We start from the raw sequence: 20,679 nt of genomic DNA, 5'->3' as shown, positions 1-20,679 counted from the left end.
CAATAACCGCACATATTACACTAATAAAACCAATAGTGTCACATGATAAAAATAAAAAAATCAACAGAGAGAGAGAGAGATAGAGGTAGAGGTAGAGGTAGAAAGAAGCCACGGCTATACAGTACAACAAACTGTGGAAACAATAAACGGATCACGCCACGTGGACAGACACACACATACATGTACAGTACCTCTGCATGGTACAATACACAGGGAGCACATACCACAGACATGTAACAGCATGTGTTGGGCGGTGTAACTTACAGGCACGTAAAGTGGTTGCGCAATCATGAACAGAGACAGAGGAAAGTGGGTAGGCCCTCTGAAGCGTGTCCATGTTACTATGTACACTGCCTGACATGCAAGAGCAGTCTTGCTCTGAACGGCCGCAATCAAAACAACATGCCAGTTTCATTCGTTTGTAGACGGACATCTTGGCTACAGTCATGTTTTGGGATGAGAGGAGAGGAAAAGCAGCAGGTTAATGGCAAAAGGAGAAATATTCATTCAGGGGAAGTTGGAAGGTAATTTCATCAGAAAATGCAAGCCTTAGCCACCTGCTGTCACAGACTTGAGCTCCAGGTTAAATGAACAAGCACAGAGATTTGTTTTACATCTGAAATTAAAGTCACCATATTGTAAAATTATTTCCTTTCTTATAATTTTGTGTCACTAATATTTTGATATGACATATTATATGTCATTGGATTATTTCTTATTAATTATTATTTAATTATTAAGAGGTCAAGCTGTGTGCTAAGGCTGTAAGAGGTCAAAAGGCAAAACTATACCAGTGGGAAAGAAGGGTGAGGAGAAAGGGAAGTAGAAGGGAGGCATTCGGGGGAAAAAGAGGAATGAGCAATGTTTTCAGCAGCAAACCTCATACAATGTTTCATACATTTGTACATCCTCTATCCATCTGGCTAAGGGAGTGGATCACGTACCTGTATCCCATCATGCAGCTGTGGAAGGTCTGTCCAAGGCATCACACTATTTTACTTGCTAGATTTGCCAGTTCATGCTGTATTCGAACCTGCAGTTTCACTGCTCCACCCCGCCCCCCCCCCCCAAGGGAAGCTTCACTCTAATGAGCATGCATGCATTGTTTCTAGGACTACATGAGATGTATACAGTGTACTGTATATATACACAGTACTGCATAATGTAGGAAAAGTTCTAATATTGGTCATTTCAAGTAAAGTTAGCCAAAAAAAAATATTTGAAAGGAGAAGTAGCATATTTTTCTTCTTTCAAATAAAGTTTGCATTTAAAAGTAATAAAATGCAATGTCAATGCAGACTGGTCTAATGTGACCAGCAGTTTATGCCATGTAACATTACCAAACTTCAGATTAGCCGTAGCTTTATTAATTTGTCCGTTTTCTGCTATTTAATGCTGATATTATCAGGTATTGAACATAGTTCACGTTGTTGAGAATTCAATCAAAGTTGTTATCCAAGTTTTTAATCTGCTTGGCTGAGAAGCACAATCTCTTACTTGTCATATACCTCAAACAGGTAAACAACAGGCCACTACATATTCTTATACATTGTATTCCACCTAAACAATAACATTAGGGGAAAACTTGATAATGAGTGGAGATCATCATTTAAAAATGAACATTTATAACGTTGGGACTAGGTGCCCCTGTTCAAGTGAGACAGAGTGTGAAAGCAGTCATACAAAGCATACTGTATAACTTCTTATACTCTAAAAACATCTACTTTCTGTTTGTGTGTGAAGCCCTGAACCCCGAGGGAAGTGGGAGTGAAAGTCCCCAGAGTAGAATTTCTAGATTGCTGTGACTCTGGGCAGAAACAGTCCCTGGTCCCCATTCTCTCATTGCCAAGGTGCAAACAGACAGCAGGCTAATACTGTCTGGCACCTTTATAGAGACACTTTGAGCATCTTTGACTCTGAGTCGCATCAGAAAATAACATCCTGTATGAGGTAATATGTTTCAGCTTGTGGCCAAGGAAAGAATGGGAAACGCAGATCCTAACTCATGGGATGAAGGCATCAGGGACTGGTATATCCTGTGGCATGCACATTTGCCTTATGAGCACGTAATAAGCATGCAGAAAATGTCGTTTTGGTCTCAGCAACAAGGGGAGGTACAGCGATAACTGTTCACAGTAATGAACCAGTTCTGGGGGAAATGACAGACAAGTGCAGCAAGGCTATCAATTCATGCTAGATTTCTAAACTTCATAGTGTTTCCTTAGGCATTTGGACACAAAGTAGCCTATATGTATGTTACAGGGTAGATTACTGACACATGGAAGGGGATTGATGGACAACATACACAAAGACACACACACACACACAGACTGAAAATGTGTTTGACTTCTGACTTCACGAATACTCAGATTCTGGGCTTAAAAATAAAAGGTGTCCATTTCAGGGCATTCTTAATTGAAGATTCAACATGACGGCTGCCCTGATAAACTGTCTGAATGGGTTTGATTAGTCGTCATCTGCTACTGTATAGTCCACCAAGGCACAACATACTCAAACAGAAGCTATCAGGGTGCTATGTTGAATGCTAAGGATGTCCCAAAGCACCTTTCTCATATATATCCTCCTAAAGCATCCTTGTTCAGCAAGAGTGCAAGGAAAATGATAGTGTTGGCTCAAGAGTTGGCCTTTTGAGCAATAACAAACACATTGCACAGTAGCTTACTGCAGTGGATGAATAAAAGAGCGCAGAAGACAAATTGTTTTACGCTTGGAAGGGCAGACATTTTGCACAAACACACGGCTGTCGCCAAACTCCAATTACACCATATCATGTAAACATAAAACATTAAGCACTAACCAATGAAAATAAACTCAGGATGATGAATTTGTCAAACTGGCTTTGATTAAATTTATTATCCCAGTGCACATAAACACACACTTAGTCCTTGCATTTGTGCTGAACAAGTTTCAGGAGATTTGAGTTTCCTCTACAGACATCACCATTTAAAGATTGTATTATTGGGCATGACTCTGGCACAGTACCACCTTCTAGTGGCAACTTATTGCTATGACAGCTGATACTGTCATTTGCTAGTGGACTTTTCACCCAGTGCAGTGTTTTTTTGTTTTTTTGTTTTTTTGTTTGTTTGTTTGTTTGTTTTTATTTTGTTAAAGGGCCCAACAACTGTCCAGTTTTGAAAGGCACAGGACTAGTGTAGTGACATGAACTGATGCTCTTTGAAACCTCGGCCTGGGCCGAGCAAGGACCAAGAAAGGGACTGTGATCATGGAAGGAAGCAAAGGGAAAACCAGATTGTTTTGATTGTGTTTTTGGCAACGTAAGTGGTAAGGATTTACAGAACCTCCCACAAGGACACTTTCTGCTCTCTGAAAGTACAGCCGCACACAAAACTTCCTCTGACAGAAAGCAGAACAATTTAAATCTCGGTGGTTCTTGTTAACTTTCTCCCCCTTGTGTGAGCTCTTCAAAATATATGACTGCTGTATGGCATCTCACATTTTTATTATGTTCCGTCTGTACTTGGAACATGACATTATAAAGGGGATAATCATGGGTAATGGCATAAGATTTGCAGCAGATCAGCTTTCAAATGCCAAATACGAGTTTGGTTTGATGATCAAACAGTGAGGGGGAAACTGCAAAGCCACATCAGATTAAGTAAAACTCTACTTAAGTGTCATTTCCAGCTAGTCAGAGCATCAGATGACCGGGCCAATGAGCAGGAGGCCTGATACAGGTGTGAGTTTGATTTCTGCTATTTGGGTTTTCGTCTGGTCTGAGCACAGTGTAGAAATGAGAGGCGAGGAGAAGGATGCAGAAGCTACACTGGTACATGCAACATAGATACAGTATACTATTTGTTGAAGAGGAAAAAAAAAACACTTGCACTACACTCTGGGTATTAGGACACCCATTTTCATTTTACTCACAATAAATCACTACCAGTGAGTAGTTAAAATAAAGTGGCGTTTTCCAATGGCAGCAGGGAAGGAAATACATCAAAAGTGTGTCACTGGTCATAAAGAAACATGGGAAAAACAACAGAAGAGAACAAAACGTGATAGAAAAGACATACTGGAGGACAGACTTCCATTGCAGTAATGGAACTGTCATCTTTCTAAATGCAACTCTCTTGTTGGAAACAACTGTAATAAGATAACACATAATGCCACGTCTATCACCGGCGTCTGGGACATGAAGATATTAAGAAAGCAAACAGAAGTAAACAGTTTATCTAAATTAAACTAGAGTGTGAAAAGCCTGTTGATTCTATTGAGCTGGCAGAGCAAAAAATTGTCTGAATAATTGAGATGACACAGACAAAAGAAAGAAATGGTGGGTATCTATTTTAAAAAGCAGCCTTTATCTCTACCAGACTGTTGACTGTAATTGTCTGTGACCTTTTGTGGAAATATGGGATACTCACCTGAATTATTTATCCCATGGCTAACATGTCCTGACAAGTGACTACTGTACATAGGTCAGGTTATATTCAAGTGCTGTTCCTGCTTTAATGGTAATGTTGCGTCTGCATTAAACAGCAGAAAGAAACAAGATTTCACAGGGACATTTTACTGGTCCACCGTGAACAGAATTTAACCATTATCATATTATGTGTGAGGTCTAGACTATTGTTAATAACCGAATGTGACTTTAAAAACACTATAACAGTGGCTGAGTATTTAAATACAGTTTTAAGATAGTGCAATTCTCTGTTTTACTTTTACTCCACTACATTTATTTGGGTTTTGGTTACTAGTTACTTTGCAGAGACTCTCAATTCAAAATATAAGTAGTATGACGATGGTTAAACTAAAAAGAAAACGCACTCAAAGATGAAAAAACACCTACATTTGAACTAGGAAAGCAAAATCAAATACTGACTGATGATCATACCATGATGAACGTTAAGGAAGGCCAAAAGGGACCCATAATAAACAAGGATGTAACTGTGCAACAACTTACAGTATATTACCTTTCAAAACACAATGCCAGAGTACAGAAAAACAATGACACAATGAAAGGTACAATAGTAAAGTACTAGTAATAGTACTTAGTAAAAACCTGAATAGAGTAAGGCAGGCAGACCAAAAGCAGGGTTGGGGAATAAGTGAAAGGGAAGTAGGGGTGTCAGTGGGGCAAAATGAAGGCACAGCTACTCACGTCGTTTGCAGCCACACTTCTTTATCCGCTTAGGGTCTGTGATGTCGTCATGACAAGCTTTGCAGTAGAAAAACGCTCTAAAAAACGTGACCAAGTGAAAATGTTTAGCACTATAAATAACCAAACAGACATTCCATAGAACCAGTGACTCGTTTTGATAAGGGTATCCAGATTACCTCTTCACTTCTTTGGCATCACTGGCAATAAAGAATCCCAGTGTTCCCTCCTGCATCTTGACGTGGTTTCCCGGGTTAATGAGGATGCTGGGTAATCAGAGAAATAGACACATCATGCTCATTAACGTCTGGCCAACACTCAACTCATGCACACAGCAGGCTAATCAAGAGGAATGGTACACACACTTGTTGGAGTCTTTAATCAGATGTGGATTAGGCTTTTCTGGACTCTAAACACATGATCACTGTTTAGACTGAGCTTAGTTCGCTCTGTTCTGTTGTGTCCTACAACACACCTGTTCCCCTGATTTTGGGCAGTTGTCTGGTGTGGTACTCACATGGATAGACAGAATTTACAACACTTTGATCACACGTTAAATGTAAGTCTTTTACTAAAGAAGGGGGACAGAGAGGTACAGGTAAAAGGCAAAAAGAATTCAAATTATGGCCATGGAGTGGCTTTAGCCTCAGCACTCAACAACAGTCATCTAATAAAGACAAATGTTATGATGGCCACTGAGACATGGCTGAAGTACAGAGAATGTACAGGAAGTGTTATCTTGGTTAGTATCTGACAGTGGGATGCATGGGAATGAACAGCACTTTTTCCTGTCAATACTAGGCTGATTTTACTTTATTCCAGGCAGTGGGATTGTTCTTGATAAAAAAGTAAATTAGTGGACTAAACTCCACCTTAAGCAGCCACAGTTGCAGTAGAAGTAGTAGTAGTATTACTCATAGTGGCTCTGTTCAACTGAATTACAGTGTCAACATATACATACCATGTGTGTCCATGGACCACTGGGGTCTATAGTGACCTAAACTTTTACATTATGGTATATTTATTATATTTATACTCACTTACGCTACTATATTTAAGATTTATTACAACATGCCGACCAACAGTTCTGTTAAAAATAAATATGGCATTTATTAGTTATAGCGAGTAGGACTCAATTTATTACCCTAAGCACGTTAAGCAACTGGCTGTATCATTCCCCATTAATTAGACTGAGACAAGGAGTAGAGATTAAACACCCATACTGTACGCTCACACACACACACACACACGCACGCACACACACACACACACGGGTCATTAATGGTTACCTGTGGGCAACAATCATCAATGATGTGAGTGTGAACTGAAAAATCAAGACACTGAATCCACAAACCTTCACGGGTCACACTCCTTCAAAATAAAAGCCCAGATGAAAGATGATGAATTTTATATTGTCCCAGTCTTATATTAAGCTTAAGCCTAGTTTTTGATAATAATACTTATCAATTGGACTCACTTCACTCAATTATTCTAAGTAAATTATTGTAAGAACAATGTCTTTCTTACCAATTTGATTAAGATCTTTGCATGTTAAATAAATAGTTTAGTTATTTCGAAAGAGTATGTCATCTATGTAGGATTAGGCCAGAAGTGAGGTAACACACTGTATCTTTCCTCTGGGCTCTGGAAAAGGTTACATTGGAGAAAATAAACAAAAAATTTAAGGGAGCAATTGAATCCATATACATATTGGGGTGTGATCAAATTCCAGCAGATCCATGCAAATCAGATTTTTCTTCCCACACTGCAAAAAGTAAGACAGCATCTAACATTTACTGAGATTGAATGGCCCCCAGAGAAGTAAACAGGCATTATGCCTGGCATGCTCTTTAGTCAAAACAAATGAAAGAAACAGATCAAATCAAATCAAAACAGTTCCACAAACATTGCTGCCCAAATCTGAGATTTTACATGTGAATCTATCCAAGACATTTTTCTTCAGTCGGGTGCGAACTGGTGAATAGAAGCTTAAAAAGCATCAAAACCTCATATTGTGAGCAACAAGGCAAGCATCAAACATCTTATGTGATAGTGTCATAGCATGCAGTTACCAAACAGCATGAAGAGGACAATTATCCAACAGAAAGGCATAGCCACTGCAGTACAGGTATAAGGACAGATACGTAGATGCAGACGGTTGCAGTAACTTCTGTGCAGTTGGATTGTTTCTCAAACACCAAACTGACAGGAAGTGACCTCACTTAAGAACATCTACTCGAGAGACGCACAAGCATGGCTGTACATGGTGGCTGAGATGCACAAAAATGCACACACTCATTCGCACTCCCAAGCTCTCCTCCTAAATGTAACCACACGTATATGCAGACGCACACATACATGCACAGATGGATACACATTTAGCGGTGAGAACATGAGAGGGTGATGGAATGCAAAAGTGAAATGTGGGGCACTTGTGAGCATAGTAGCCTATGGTTATTCAATTTCTGTTTGGATAATCTTAATGCTATCCAAAATCAACAGGTCCATGCCTAGTGTGTCAAATGGTGAAAAGAAAACAACTGGTGAGGTGCTGCTGGTGTAATAAAAACCATGAGGAAAATACATGCTTTTATATCAGTCACTGCCTAGAGCAATGGTAAATAATCAGTCAATTCAAGATTAAATAGTAAAACAACAGATTAGCAGTGTTTATTGACATCACATCTGAACTCTAAGATATGTTTGTGCAAACTCCTCCTGATTCGGAGTCAATAAATCATGAAGTACTGTTCTGGCAATGTTGTAAAAACACCATGAGTGGAAGAAGTGGCTTGACAAGTCTAAAATACAGTAGAGTAACAACTGAGCAACACTGGAAAAATAACTGAAAGTGAGAGAAATAAACTAAGCAAAGGACTGGTAAAGGACAAAACTGAAAATATCAAATAAGAGGTAGATATGGAGAGGGTGAGCGTTTGGCCTTGGTACACCGACAACAGCGAAGACAAAGAAACAGCACTTCTACAAACATGTCCAATTTATCTATCCTCTCTCTGCCTGCAAAGAAGTTAGTGCATTAAGCACAAGGGACACCATAAAAAAAGAGTTAGAAAAGGAGGCCTGTGAGATAGGGTTTGGAAAAATATCCTTGGGGAAACTCCCAAAGTCAGAAGCTTTAAAGTGGTGGAGATTGGGTGGAACTTGGCAAGTAAGATAAGGTAGAGGGCATACCGCTTTCGGCTTCTGCAAACAACAAGAAAAAATCTCAAATCAAACAGTTATCGTGAACATAAAAGAAGAGGAGAATATGATGTTACTAATGTTTCTCTGGATGTTCAGTAGGTACGCCTTGTACGGCACCATGTGGCGTAACTGTACAGACACAATTTAGTCACTGCATGTCATGCTTGTCCGATGTTGAGGTCCTTGAACCTAAAATGACTATACTTGCCTTGAGATGACTTCTGTTATTAAATTAAATTGAATTTCAATGCTAATTAGTTTTTGAGAGCATGATTCAACCAAATGAAACTAAAACTAAGCTTTTGTATCAACAAAAAAAGGATTTTCAAAAGCTTAAGTAGCTTGAAAGAATTCAGACCACAAAAATCATCGCACAGGCATAAATTCTAGTGTAGATCAGTTTAAGCTTGCAATATCAAAATGACCATCATTAGCCATGCAATCTTTCCAGTACACAAAAACCACTGACACAGGCGAATGGGGAAGGGTGGGTGGGATTTGGCAATTGAGATTACTGGAAAAATAGTACTTCATGTCATTAGTGATAAGACTGACACTGATGTAGAGTTAGTAGTCATTGTACAAACTGAACAGGGACACAATAGAATCAGGTTAAGGAAACACATGACATCAAAATCAGATGCTATAATTCACATGTTATCAAATGTAACGGGATTATTGACAGTGATAAAAGCTGATAAAAGGAGGATTTGGGGAAATATATGAAGGTATTTTATTAGGAGATCCACTTGCAACATGTCACGCAGTACAGTAGTTCACTGTTACCACAGTTGTACCTGATATTACTGAAAGAAAGATCCAATATACAAACCTGCTCTCTCTCTGCTCAGACTTGTATTCGATGGCAATAAGCAACAGCTTCAGCTTCACGTAACACAGCCTGCAAAACATGCGCACTTATTAGGGAAGAGCAGTACATAAGCAGTGAACTGATGCGTTCAAACGTCTTTGAAATCCACATTCTTGCATCCCCACGCGCCCGTCACAGTTGTTAGTTACCTACCGTTGACAGTGGGCTTGCTGAGCAAGGAAAAGAGTGATACTTACTCACAGACAGTGGGGAAGGAGAGGCCCACAAAGGCACTGGACAAATACTCTGTGTACATCTCATTAGCCACTCCTTCAAGGTAATACTTCTGCCATGTGTCTTCCTCAATCTGACAAAAAAGAAAAGAAAAAAAAAAAGCACAGAAATGTCACACGTGAAAATGTAAAAAACATAAACAAATAACAAAAAACACAGTTTCCCTTCCAATAACATCCCGAATGTGGTCTGCAGATGTTTTTCGCACAACATCAGCCTGGTCATTATAAACTGATCCATCATCTTTATGACATGAGAACAGTTCTATGACAGAGACAAGCACCTCTTCAATTGTGAGCCACAGAAACACTGAACAGATTCCATATGAAATGTCACAGTAAAATATGATGTGCCAGGATGACTAAAAACACTCTAATGGAAATCTTTCCCTGGACAGAGATGTCAAAATTTCCCAGAGAACGCACTGCTTAATAGATCTGGTACATCTGTCAGCAGAGAACCTACTGTATCCACTTATGTTAGTCTCACCTCCAATCTCATAATAAATCATCTCATTTACAAAAATGCAACATGAGAATTCATTCATCCATATTACTCCAGTCAGTCCAGAAGGAGTGATTGAAACAAGGCAAGTTAATCATGTCCTCTGTGTTACCTCGATGAAGGACCTCATGGAGAAGAGGTTGGCTAACATTGTGGACAGGCCCTGAGCCAGACAGCTCTGGGCAATGAAGCCTGCCTTCAGCTCCGCCAGACAGATAGCATCGTCACCCTCCTTCCAGTTCCAGCTTGGAATGTTCAGCAGATGGGCCTTCATAACACGATACAGACAGAAGGTCACAAGGCACAAAAAAAAAAAACGGCACAAATGATACATATTTCCTAGAGGAGTAGTTTGACATTTGGGGAAATATGCTTATTAGCTTTATGGTGGAAAGCTTAAAAAAAAAAAAAAAGAAAGAAAAAGAATGTCATCACAGATGAGAAGATTGGTACAACAAGTTCTGCATCCGTATAGTAAATATGAAGTTAGAGCCAGCAGTGCTTAGCCTACAGCAGCATATATACTAGACTAGAAACAAGGGGAAACAGCTAAAGTGCCTCTAATAAACAGTAACAAAAGCAACCTATCAGCTTCTCTACAATATTATATATAATATATCGTGTAATTCATACAAAAAGATGAGAGCTGTGTTGTGTGTAGCTACAAAGGTAACAACTCGCCTGACTTCTTCTTGACTTGTACATACTGTATACATGTTGTTGAAATCACTCTCTCTAACTCTATTTAGTATCTTGTGCACAACATCTACTATTGCTTAAAGTTGCTTGAATTTATCAAAATGTAAACATTTTCTATTAAACTATTACTAATACTTCATTTGTCATGTTAAGACAGTTACAGTTCAGACATGTTACCGTAAGTGTTTACATAGAAAAACTAAGCTAAACTAAGATTAGGCTATTCATCAATTATGGGCTATAGAGTAGTGGAAGCTAAATATTGAATGGACCTTTCAAATGGTCGTTTGCATGGCATGTTGCTATGATTTACACCCTGATGAAACTGAAATGCATCACACAGATGTTACGCAGACAGGGTTGCGGTTTAACACTTGTCATAAACCTTCTAGCGTGTGAGGGTGGATAGGAAGCTGCTGAGCTGGGATTAAACAATCTTACTTATCGCTGTGCCCCAGAGCATCTTACCTTATTGTGATATTGTAGCATCTGTGTGATTATTCTGATCTTGGGGTGGTAGTTCTTGATTGAAATCACCCTAGAAGACAAAAAACAGGCAGACGCATTGAAAACAAAAATGTAACACTTGATCAGATATCTGTTTTCAGCTGATTTTAAAGTTCAGAGGATGCTTTACCTCATGATGTTGGAGGCATCTTCAGCATCAGGATCTGCACAGTATTTATTGGCTAGGATTAGACAGGCATCTGCTGACTCAATCTTAAAGAGGGACACACAAATGTTAACATTATGGTACGTGTGAGTATTTATTAATAGGGACTGCATGCCTTAGGCAATTTGTGTCGTTCTTCACTATAAACTAAACAAGTTGTGTACCTTCACTCGAGCCAGATCATGAGGGTTGAGAACAGATCCCTGGTAGAACTCTACTTGGGTAAAATGGCGTTTGAACAAGGCTTCCAGCTCAAGATTAGGGGAAATACTGGCACATGAAGAAAAGAGCAAATAAGTGCATGTATGGATGCTTCATGTATGCATGCACGCCGACTGTTTCGAGTGTTAACCTACACGTGATAAGGAAGAAGAAGTTGACTTACTTATGGAGAAAAACAATTTCTACATTGACATCATCCCTGTCCTTGTGTAGGAAGTCTTTGAGGAAGTTGGAGACACTTTCGAGAGTGATATGACCACAGACCACAATATGCCTGGAAGGGGGGTAGAAATCATCTTGAGTGGGCAACATAAATCACTGCAGACATTGGCATGTCTCCCAAAGATAATCAGTCAAACCAAAGCACTCCAACATCTAACTCAAATATAGACTGAAAAAAAAATCTACACACGTCAAGAAATGTCTTTTCAAAGCAAACAAGTAACTGAATTATATCTTTTTTGCCATAAAAGTGAATATTTTCCTCCACGTAATGAAAGTGGTTAAATTCTGCACGACAAGTGCAATCAAACACTCAACTCTGAACCACTTTAGAAAATCTAAGATATAATCACACAGCCCACAGTGGTTGGATTGTCATCCGTTCTCAATATAAAAACGGTCCCTTCAGCCAAAACCGCCTCTTTGTGAGCTGAATGGATGTTGACAAAGACATGTACATCAATATGCTTGTGCTTTTATACAGAACATTACTAAAAACTTTCAAAGTGATTTGGAGTCCTGTGGTTGACACAAATTCTAAACAGGACTTCAGAGTATTTGACGGTTCTCTGGCGAGATTCAGTAGTGCATTACAGAAAAGGGGATCTGTCAGATGGTGCACAGGGCTGATTATAGCAGCAAAGAAGCACAATGTCAGATCGGAGCGATTTCTGACTAGAGGTTGTAGCCCCATGTCCTCTGACTGCACTGAGGGCCAGTGATCGAGCTCAAACATCAGCTTCACTGTTATATTAACGGTGCAATAGGTGTCATTTGGATTTGAATGGTCACTAAAATCTTAACTGCTTCAACAATAACACATGTGGTGCTTCTGTAAATAGTGGGTTTTATTGTCCCAGAACTGAGAGAAATAATTTCTATTATGTAACATATAATAAAAATTTTATTTTTACTTGACTTATTTTCTGTACAACATATGTAAATGTTTTAGTTTGTCTTTTTTTTTTTTTTTTATGTAATTATAGCACTGTCACACTTAATAAAATTGCAGTAGCAGTTGTTCCTAAAGTTGCTTGGAAAATAATACTAATAGCAGTTGTAAGTATCAGTATTCAACCATGGTTATGGTTATGATAGGCAATTTAATCACACTAATCTAGGTTTTAAGACTACATGCTTCATTTGCACTGCGGTAAGCTGAGCTACCCTTCCGGAGTTAAACTTAAATGTCACTAAGTTTTATTGCCAAACCCCTAAATGAGAAATCCAAACATGCACAGTGGACTCCACCCTTTATATTGACATGGATTAGTGTGGACACTCTGCAGACACCCTAATTACCCTACGGAGACCTGTAAAGCAATCTGTGTAATGACAATAGCCTTATCCACTGCTTAGCAAGATGTGCCAGGAGACAATTGAACCACTTCAGTTTTGAGTGCCTGGGCACTGAAGAACATTGCATTTAACAATATGGGTATAAGGTTACTCTTTCCAATAATTTAAAGAAAAACTGTGGTCATATCTGTTGACTGTTCACATCCTTACGGTCAAACTAGATTTGTTAGGATAGTTTATCTTCAATCCACTGTCGTGCTGTTATATACATGAAGGAAAATCTGGCTTACACATTAACCTTTAACAGTTAATGTCTAAAACTGTACAGAACATTACTGAAATCTGACTCAGTTTGGCAGATTTAAAGGTAACAGATATTTATACATGTTAGTTAAGAACCAGAGCCCTGATCACAGAGTGCTCTCCTCTCCTGTACCAGATGGAGCGGGTAGAGCTGAACTAAAGTGGATTTGGCAAAGTAATGCGACAGACATATTGAGAAAATGGCATCTGGAAAGGAACGGAATCTAACGAGCAGCCGTGATTGCATGGTTGGCCAGCGTCGAGCAAAGGGCTGTGTGGTCTTACAAGCTGATGAGCTGAGATGTCTGTGGGCAGTGAGCAGCGTTTTGGCAAAAGATGTTTCTTATTTAAACAGTTTTTCCTATTCTCAGTATACAGATGCCCTTCTGCAAGGGTAGGACACACATATAGATCTATATACATCTATATGTGTGTGTGTGTGTGTGTGTGTGGGGTTCAACACAAAGGTGTAAATTCATGTACACAGATGAATATGTGCACACACACACACACACACACACACACACACACACACTCAAAAGACATGTAAAAAAGGGTTTTTGCTTCTGATTAAGCTACTAAACTGAGTCTTTGTATTTAAGATGGAAATAATGTTATGATATTATGCTCCACTTGACAGACGTCATTAAAGTTGGCCTGCCTCATCTGACTTTATCCCCTTTTGTAAGTCAGTAGTGGCATCAGTTTAAATACTGAGATCATTGCCTGGTTAAATAGGATACAGGAAAAGGATCATGGATAATTCAACCATTTAGAATTGCCTCATAAACAAAATACTACCCCTGTGGTCAACCTGATCGCACCGTACATCATTTCAAGTAATTTCTTCGTGGGATTAATAAAGTTCTGAATCTTGATTATTACACCACACACACATAACTAAAAGTATAAAAAAAAAAAAAAGCACATCATACACAACTAACCATAAACTGAAAAGTGTTGCATACAATGACATTGAATGCAAATGGGGAAATAACATAATGTGCACACAAAACATGCAGGGAACATCCCAGGATGTCACTGGGGATGCACTGAATACAAAACAGAGAGCTCAAACATCATCAGCAACAGAGGTCATTTCCTTGGTACTACTGCTCTAATCCTTTTCATATCATCATCAAAACATTGAAATTTATATGTAGTTGCTTGTTTTTCTTGTCCCTTTTGTGGAATATTTGGCAAACAACACAAACGTAAACTGTGTTTGTTATATAATTTACACAGTCTAGCACACTTTACAGTGCACACCAGTCTATGGGCTACTTAAAAACTTTGCTTATTTTATGTTTTACCATTATGCGAGGGAGCGTGTTCATGAATGATACTGTGGGTGCCTCTCGGTCTGCACACCTCAAGTTGCTAGGCTTTACAGAGGACTTTCAAAGGTGTTTGTCAGAGTTCAGCCAGGGTTGAAGCCCGTTTCTGTGTCAACCCTTCTGTTGAAGTTCGGGATAATGGAAACCATAGAGCCATAATGGAAACCACAGAGCGCCAAGTGCTGTACGGGCGCCAACTGAACGCAACACTTGTCATTATTATATCAGCATGCACAGGCTGAAAGCTGTCACTGTGTTCAGGGGTGTATGCTACACTGCGCAGAGTACTACAAGCAACACTAGTATGAAACAGAAACGCAGAATGGATCCAATGTGAGTCTCTCTCACTTCCAAATAACCTTCAAAGCCTGTTTCAAATGACACCAGCCAGGCAGCAAGATGAAATGAGGGTGGCATTTAAAATAGTTCACAATGTATCATGACCTCATTGTTTGTGAGCTTCTAATCAGTCCAATACTTGTAATCTTCTAATCTTATTTCCATGACAGATTTTTTTGTGCTGACAGCTGCCTAATGATAATGCACTGAACCCCCCATGGCAAACTTGAACCCACATGACAAGCCAGTTTTGTCTAAGTGTCAGATCCCATACATGTAAACACCAAACACATACATCTCTAAATGATTATAGAAAGAGCCTGGTGCCACTCTAAGGCTGTGTATTTGGTGGGTATCTTGTGATCATTACCATATGTTTGCACTGTATGTCTGACCAGGAGGAGACACAGAAAGCAGTATGGACGGAGAAAATAAACTGTGTCTGAGAAACTATCCTCACTTTTGACAAGGGCATCTCTCAACACCCATCTGTGAGTCTGGGCTGAGGTCGCTGGCCAAACATAGCATTTCATCAATCTTATCTCAACGACAGGCAAACATTATCGAACAAAAAGCTTGTTTAAAGTGCCTCTTTCTATTGCTGACCTCTTAGAACCTGAACATAGTGATGGAAAGCCATGGCTGTGACTTAAACCGAACCAAAAAAAGAGAAACAGGGTGAGAAAGAGAACACAGCATAGTAGTAGACGCTAAGGGCCATCGAAGAGAAGAGAAAAAGGAAAAGTCTTCTCTCCCTGCCCTGGACACAATATCTGGAATAGAATAAATCTGTCTGCTGAATATCAGTAAGGTTTGAGCCATGAGGGGAGGAGAACTGCACAATAAGCACTGTGGTAATTTTGTTCAAATATTAAAATGACCACAGTGGCAGACATACACAACAGTGCAGTAAAAACTCTGTTGTGAGGGGCCAATTACACATATATTTATATATATATATATACACATATACATACAAATAACAAGACCCCCTGGACACAGACTCCACCACCACACAAACACGAGAACCAGGCGAGCACCAAGACCCAAGCAGGACAAGCAAGCAAAAAGCAATTGTGAGCCTCTAATGGGAGCGAGGCATCCAGCATTCAGGTTGTGGGAGCTGACTGAAGATCAGGGCCAGAGTCATGTCAAGCATTAATGATGCAATGGGCTAGCGGTGACAGACGAGAGGAAGGCTTTTTCATAGATTCTGTAGACAATGAAAAAGTCACAAAGCTGCCGCTTATAGAGAACATGCCAGAAATAATGCAGTAAAAAAAAAAAAAATAATAATAATCCACAAACGTGCAAAACAAACTCAAGCGAAATGGAACAAGAAGAGAAACTGAATCTTGCAATGGTCATTGAGATTGATGATGCTTCAAAAGACCACTAATAATAATTCACTTGCAGATGTTTAAACCTTTCTATTTTCTTGTGGAAAAAATCCTATAAGCGGATGGTAGGGGTTTCATGACTATTTTTTTTTTCCATTTTGGTTTTATCTTAATTTATCCCTTTAGGCAGGACTGTATTAATGAGCCTGGATCTGAATAAAGGCATGAGACAGCGCATTGGAGCAGAGACTGACTGCACAGAAGCACCACAGGTTAGTGTACTGCAATTCTAAAGCGTAGTAGTCATGAAAGCTCTATTTTCCAAATCAAATTCAAGCGCAACACAGGATGTTTCACAAAGAAAGAAAATGAATGGCACACAAATGACTTCAGGAGAGCTCTGAGTGAAAGACAGCTAGAGGCAAATAAAAAGGCAGACAGAGGACAGACAGAGAGACACAGAGAAAAAGAGGGGCATGGACATGTGTGTCCTAATGGCCAAGGTCTCCAGTCACGCAGTGTGACTTGGTGTTATAATATAACTTTACTGTTGTACAAAGTCAAGTCAACTAACCCCCAGTTACTATAAAACCTCTGGGGGGCGCACTTGAGTCACACAACCACACCTTGTCTGGATTCCAACTTACTTTCTGCCTCGTGTCGAGTTATAACTCCCTCCGTATTTCTTCCGATTAAGGATGAGAGCAGCAATTTCTGGCACGTAGCGAGCAAACATGGCCTACATGCATGGAACAGAAAAAAGAAAAAAGCATGCAGAGAGGGTTCTACCGCACACAGAAAAACAGCAGAACCATCTGGAATACTTACTTTCTCCCATTAACCGCACTATAGGAACCACCATATTTCTTGCGGTTTCCTATTAACTCTATGATTTCAGGGACGTAGCTGGCAAACATGGCCTAAGGAGAAGATAGGAGACAGAAGAAGAGACTAAAAAAGAGACTAATACGCCGCAGAGTGGGTGGTGGGGAAACTTGTGCATCAATCCAGATTTCTGACTTTGCTATGGAAATCATGTATAAACTCTCTCATTGTGTGGAGAAACTTGCTAAACTTCATAAAAATGAGAGAGATATTTAAGGACGAAAAAAATCGTTTTGCTGTTGACAAAAAAATAGCCCCAGTTTTTAAAAGGTAAAGGTTTAGGTGAGTGGGTAAGAATTTTGTCACAGCCGATGGTAGCACCCAAAACCTTTGTGGATAGCATAATTTTTAAAAGCTGAGGGGGAGTAAAAACCTATGTGCCATGTTTTGTCCAACAAACACAGATCACCTGGCAGGTTGATTTGAATAGGCCTACCCAACAGTCCACAGCTGCAAAACACATTAAGACTCATTTGTTGGGCTTGAAAATGAGCTGGATGCATTTTGCAAAGTTTCACAGCCTGTTATAATAAAGTTTGCCAACTAACTCACTGATAAAACTCATCTAAGTTTACTCCTACAATAAGAAACAAACAGGTGCCCTAGCTGTTACCATACCTACGCACACCATGTTTAAAAAGTTAAACTACACATTACATGAAATAATGTGAAGTGGCGTGAGTTTGATGTGATTCATTGCTTTAAAATACTTTCAGCCTGGAGTCATTATTTAGCCACTGCTGCTGATAGGAAACAGCTTGAGGCACTGGCCTCAAGTCTTCCACAGCTCTCAACACTGAGAAAGAAAAAAAAAAAAAAACACAACCTATCACCATGACCACAGTTCGGTACACATCCACACAGCTGTAGGTCATCAGTGAATAGCGGTGGCTGTGCAAATACAGAACACTGTGATCCGGCTACATCGTCAGTATGTGTGTATGAGGGCTCACGTTTGTGCACCTATGCATGCTTTGTTTGCAGGCTTCTGTGCGCTAGTGGCAGCCCAACAGGACACTAGATCAGAGGAAGGAGACGGAGAGAGAGAGAGAGAGAGAGAGAGCGAGCGAGGCTGCTGTTGCTATGGTAACAGTCAGGCTGGCCTAAGCCTCATCTCCCTGCCCCTGTGTTTGTTGGAATAGTGGGAAGAGACACGGGAGGAAGGGTGTCCTGAAACCGCAACTGCTTTTAAGAGAACATTAACAATATTATCACGCATAAGCTTAGAATCTATCTATCAAACAAAAACAGGAATAAAACATAAGGGAAGGGAACAGAGGAGCACATAGTACTGTAACTACAGCAGACAAGATACAGTAGGCTACTACACTTTAACAAAGAAATAACATTTATCAGGCAAGATAGAGCTAATATATTAGCATTTGATGAAATATCATACAATATACATAATAAAAATAATTACTTTGTTCATTAATTATCGTTTTCAACAGTTTCATACAGTCTACTGAGGGGGACAGGCAGGATTTGGATGAGGAAAAGGGAAGTAAGGGAGAAAGAAAAGTCTGATTTTACCAAACCACCAAGGATGAAGAAGACCATAAACAGGCGCCCCAAGGTGGTTTTTGCATAGACATCCCCGTAGCCCACCGTGGACATAGTCACCATCAACAAGTAGACACATTCCCAATAGGAAAGTGACTGGGAGTTTTCAAAGTTTTCCCAAGGGTCCCCTGAGTTTTCCACCTAAAAGGCAGATGGAGCAAAGACTGTGACAACCGATTAGAAAACACGACATTCATTTTTGTACATGCAACCTAAGATGAATGCATCCTCACGCCTTCATCTTTGTTTAAGGAACTTTCTTTTTTGAGGTTAGGCTACCATCTAGTGGTCAAACTCTTTAATGCTTAATGAATAGTTCAGTAGAGCTGCTGATGCAAATGTATACTGCAACATATATATAATAGTTGTCATGTTTCATTTTGCTAAATAGAAAAATCATTCCAAAGATGATGTACTGACTTTAAATTTAGGAAAAAGTACAGGTGTGAGATCAGGGTTGGCCCACCATTATTTAGGAGAGTAGTACTGTGACTGCAATTACAATATGCCTTCTTGAAATGAATTATTGTGAATTAAAAGCACTGGGTGTCACAGTTGTTTTGTACCAGTCAGCTTTGCTGGCTCATTAATCGCAAGACCCCACTGGCTTTCACATCTGTCCACTCACCAAATGTATGAATCCAGCAGCTGTGAGCCATGTGCTTATGAAGATGGAGCACAGGTTCACCAGCTTAATGGAATTGCTGTGTAGAAAAAGAATAAGCATAAAACACTTACACATTTAACATCACAATGACAGAACAACTAAGGTTTGTTAGTGCATAAAAGTAACAGAGACCTCACAATGACTCACAATTACCTTTACCGGATGATACATAGATTACATAGGATAAACTCGACTTCTAAGAACAAGGGGTGCTCTCGAAACCTTTGCTAGCACGTTCTTAGGGGGAAAGACTATACTGTATATGCCCCTGTGCAAATATATGATTTATGTGTGCATACAATGTGACAGTCCAGCCTCATTGTTGGACATGCTGTAGCTATGGGGATGGTAGAGAATAGTCAGTGCTATTGAAGGTCAATGTGTTTTCAATGAACACAAAGGTTTATACCAACCTTGTTTTCAAGATGTTCAAAAACTGTAAGATTTCTGAGAACTGTATCAACCTCAGTGCTCTCAAGAATCTTAAACCTGCAAGAAATGACAAAAAAAAAGAGAGAGATACAGTGAGAGGGATTAGTATTTAAGTAAAAACCAAACAACGGACGGTAATCTCTCATTACATATTCATGCATTTATCCGTTAAGTGTTTTCTAAAATATCTGGCAGCCTAGAAATATTAGTGGCAGCTCAGTAGAAGCAATCCAGTCAGAGAATATGGCTGAGCACCTTCAAAATGCAAAAACGTAGTTTGTGAGACAACAGAAGATGATAGAAAAATTAGACGCGCCGTTCTAGGGGATGTGTTGGAATTATTTATGCAGTCAAACATGTCAGTAGGAAAATGATGTGGCCTACTTTACGTGAGCCCCAGTCTGAATCAAAGAGCAGCTCGCTCAGGGATTACAGAACAATGCAACACCTGCCTCATTGTCTTTTTACATAACACGGCTGATCCCATGGAACGTGTGTTTGCTCGTGTCTCTGCCTATGTATGTATGTATGTATGTGAGTTTTTGTGATTAAAAAGTGATTCTTTTCTATTGAGACAATCTCAACAATCAGTTTACTGCTTGCAGTGTCTACTGTATATCCCTACTACATTACAAACACCAGCCAAATCCCAGCAAACTGTAACGTTGAAACAGCTAATCAGGTCATCCCTCCTAATAAACAAATTTAACTTTATGCTAATACAAATGTCCTTACTCCAGTT

General features: G+C 39.5%; 1 protein-coding gene across 12 annotated transcripts in view; it reads right to left on the bottom strand.

Moving 5' to 3' along the window:
- Positions 1-20,679, bottom strand: part of kcnma1a (potassium large conductance calcium-activated channel, subfamily M, alpha member 1a) — a 114,598-nt gene that overhangs the window by 31,682 nt on the left and 62,237 nt on the right. For 6 of the 12 annotated variants that reach the window (XM_026354046.1, XM_026354045.1, XM_026354050.1 and 3 more), the window contains exons 6-19: positions 19,919-19,994; positions 19,467-19,542; positions 18,809-18,979; positions 17,219-17,310; positions 11,714-11,824; positions 11,493-11,598; positions 11,293-11,375; positions 11,124-11,193; positions 10,069-10,224; positions 9,416-9,525; positions 9,180-9,248; positions 5,323-5,409; positions 5,147-5,223; positions 3,913-3,921 (exon numbers count right to left, since the gene is read on the bottom strand). In XM_026354046.1, the coding sequence (XP_026209831.1) occupies positions 3,913-3,921; positions 5,147-5,223; positions 5,323-5,409; positions 9,180-9,248; positions 9,416-9,525; positions 10,069-10,224; positions 11,124-11,193; positions 11,293-11,375; positions 11,493-11,598; positions 11,714-11,824; positions 17,219-17,310; positions 18,809-18,979; positions 19,467-19,542; positions 19,919-19,994 (1,293 nt within the window). Of the gene's footprint in view, positions 1-264; positions 439-3,912; positions 3,922-5,146; positions 5,224-5,322; positions 5,410-8,335; positions 8,348-9,179; positions 9,249-9,415; positions 9,526-10,068; positions 10,225-11,123; positions 11,194-11,292; positions 11,376-11,492; positions 11,599-11,713; positions 11,825-17,218; positions 17,311-18,808; positions 18,980-19,466; positions 19,543-19,918; positions 19,995-20,679 lie in introns of all 12 variants that reach the window. The other 6 variants (XM_026354047.1, XM_026354054.1, XM_026354049.1 and 3 more) reach the window with 4 other exon arrangements.

The sequence above is a fragment of the Anabas testudineus genome, chromosome 15 (genome assembly GCF_900324465.2).
Source record: "Anabas testudineus chromosome 15, fAnaTes1.2, whole genome shotgun sequence".
In the NCBI taxonomy this organism is placed as follows: Eukaryota; Metazoa; Chordata; class Actinopteri; order Anabantiformes; family Anabantidae; genus Anabas; species Anabas testudineus.
This window is presented reverse-complemented; position numbering and strand designations above follow the sequence as displayed.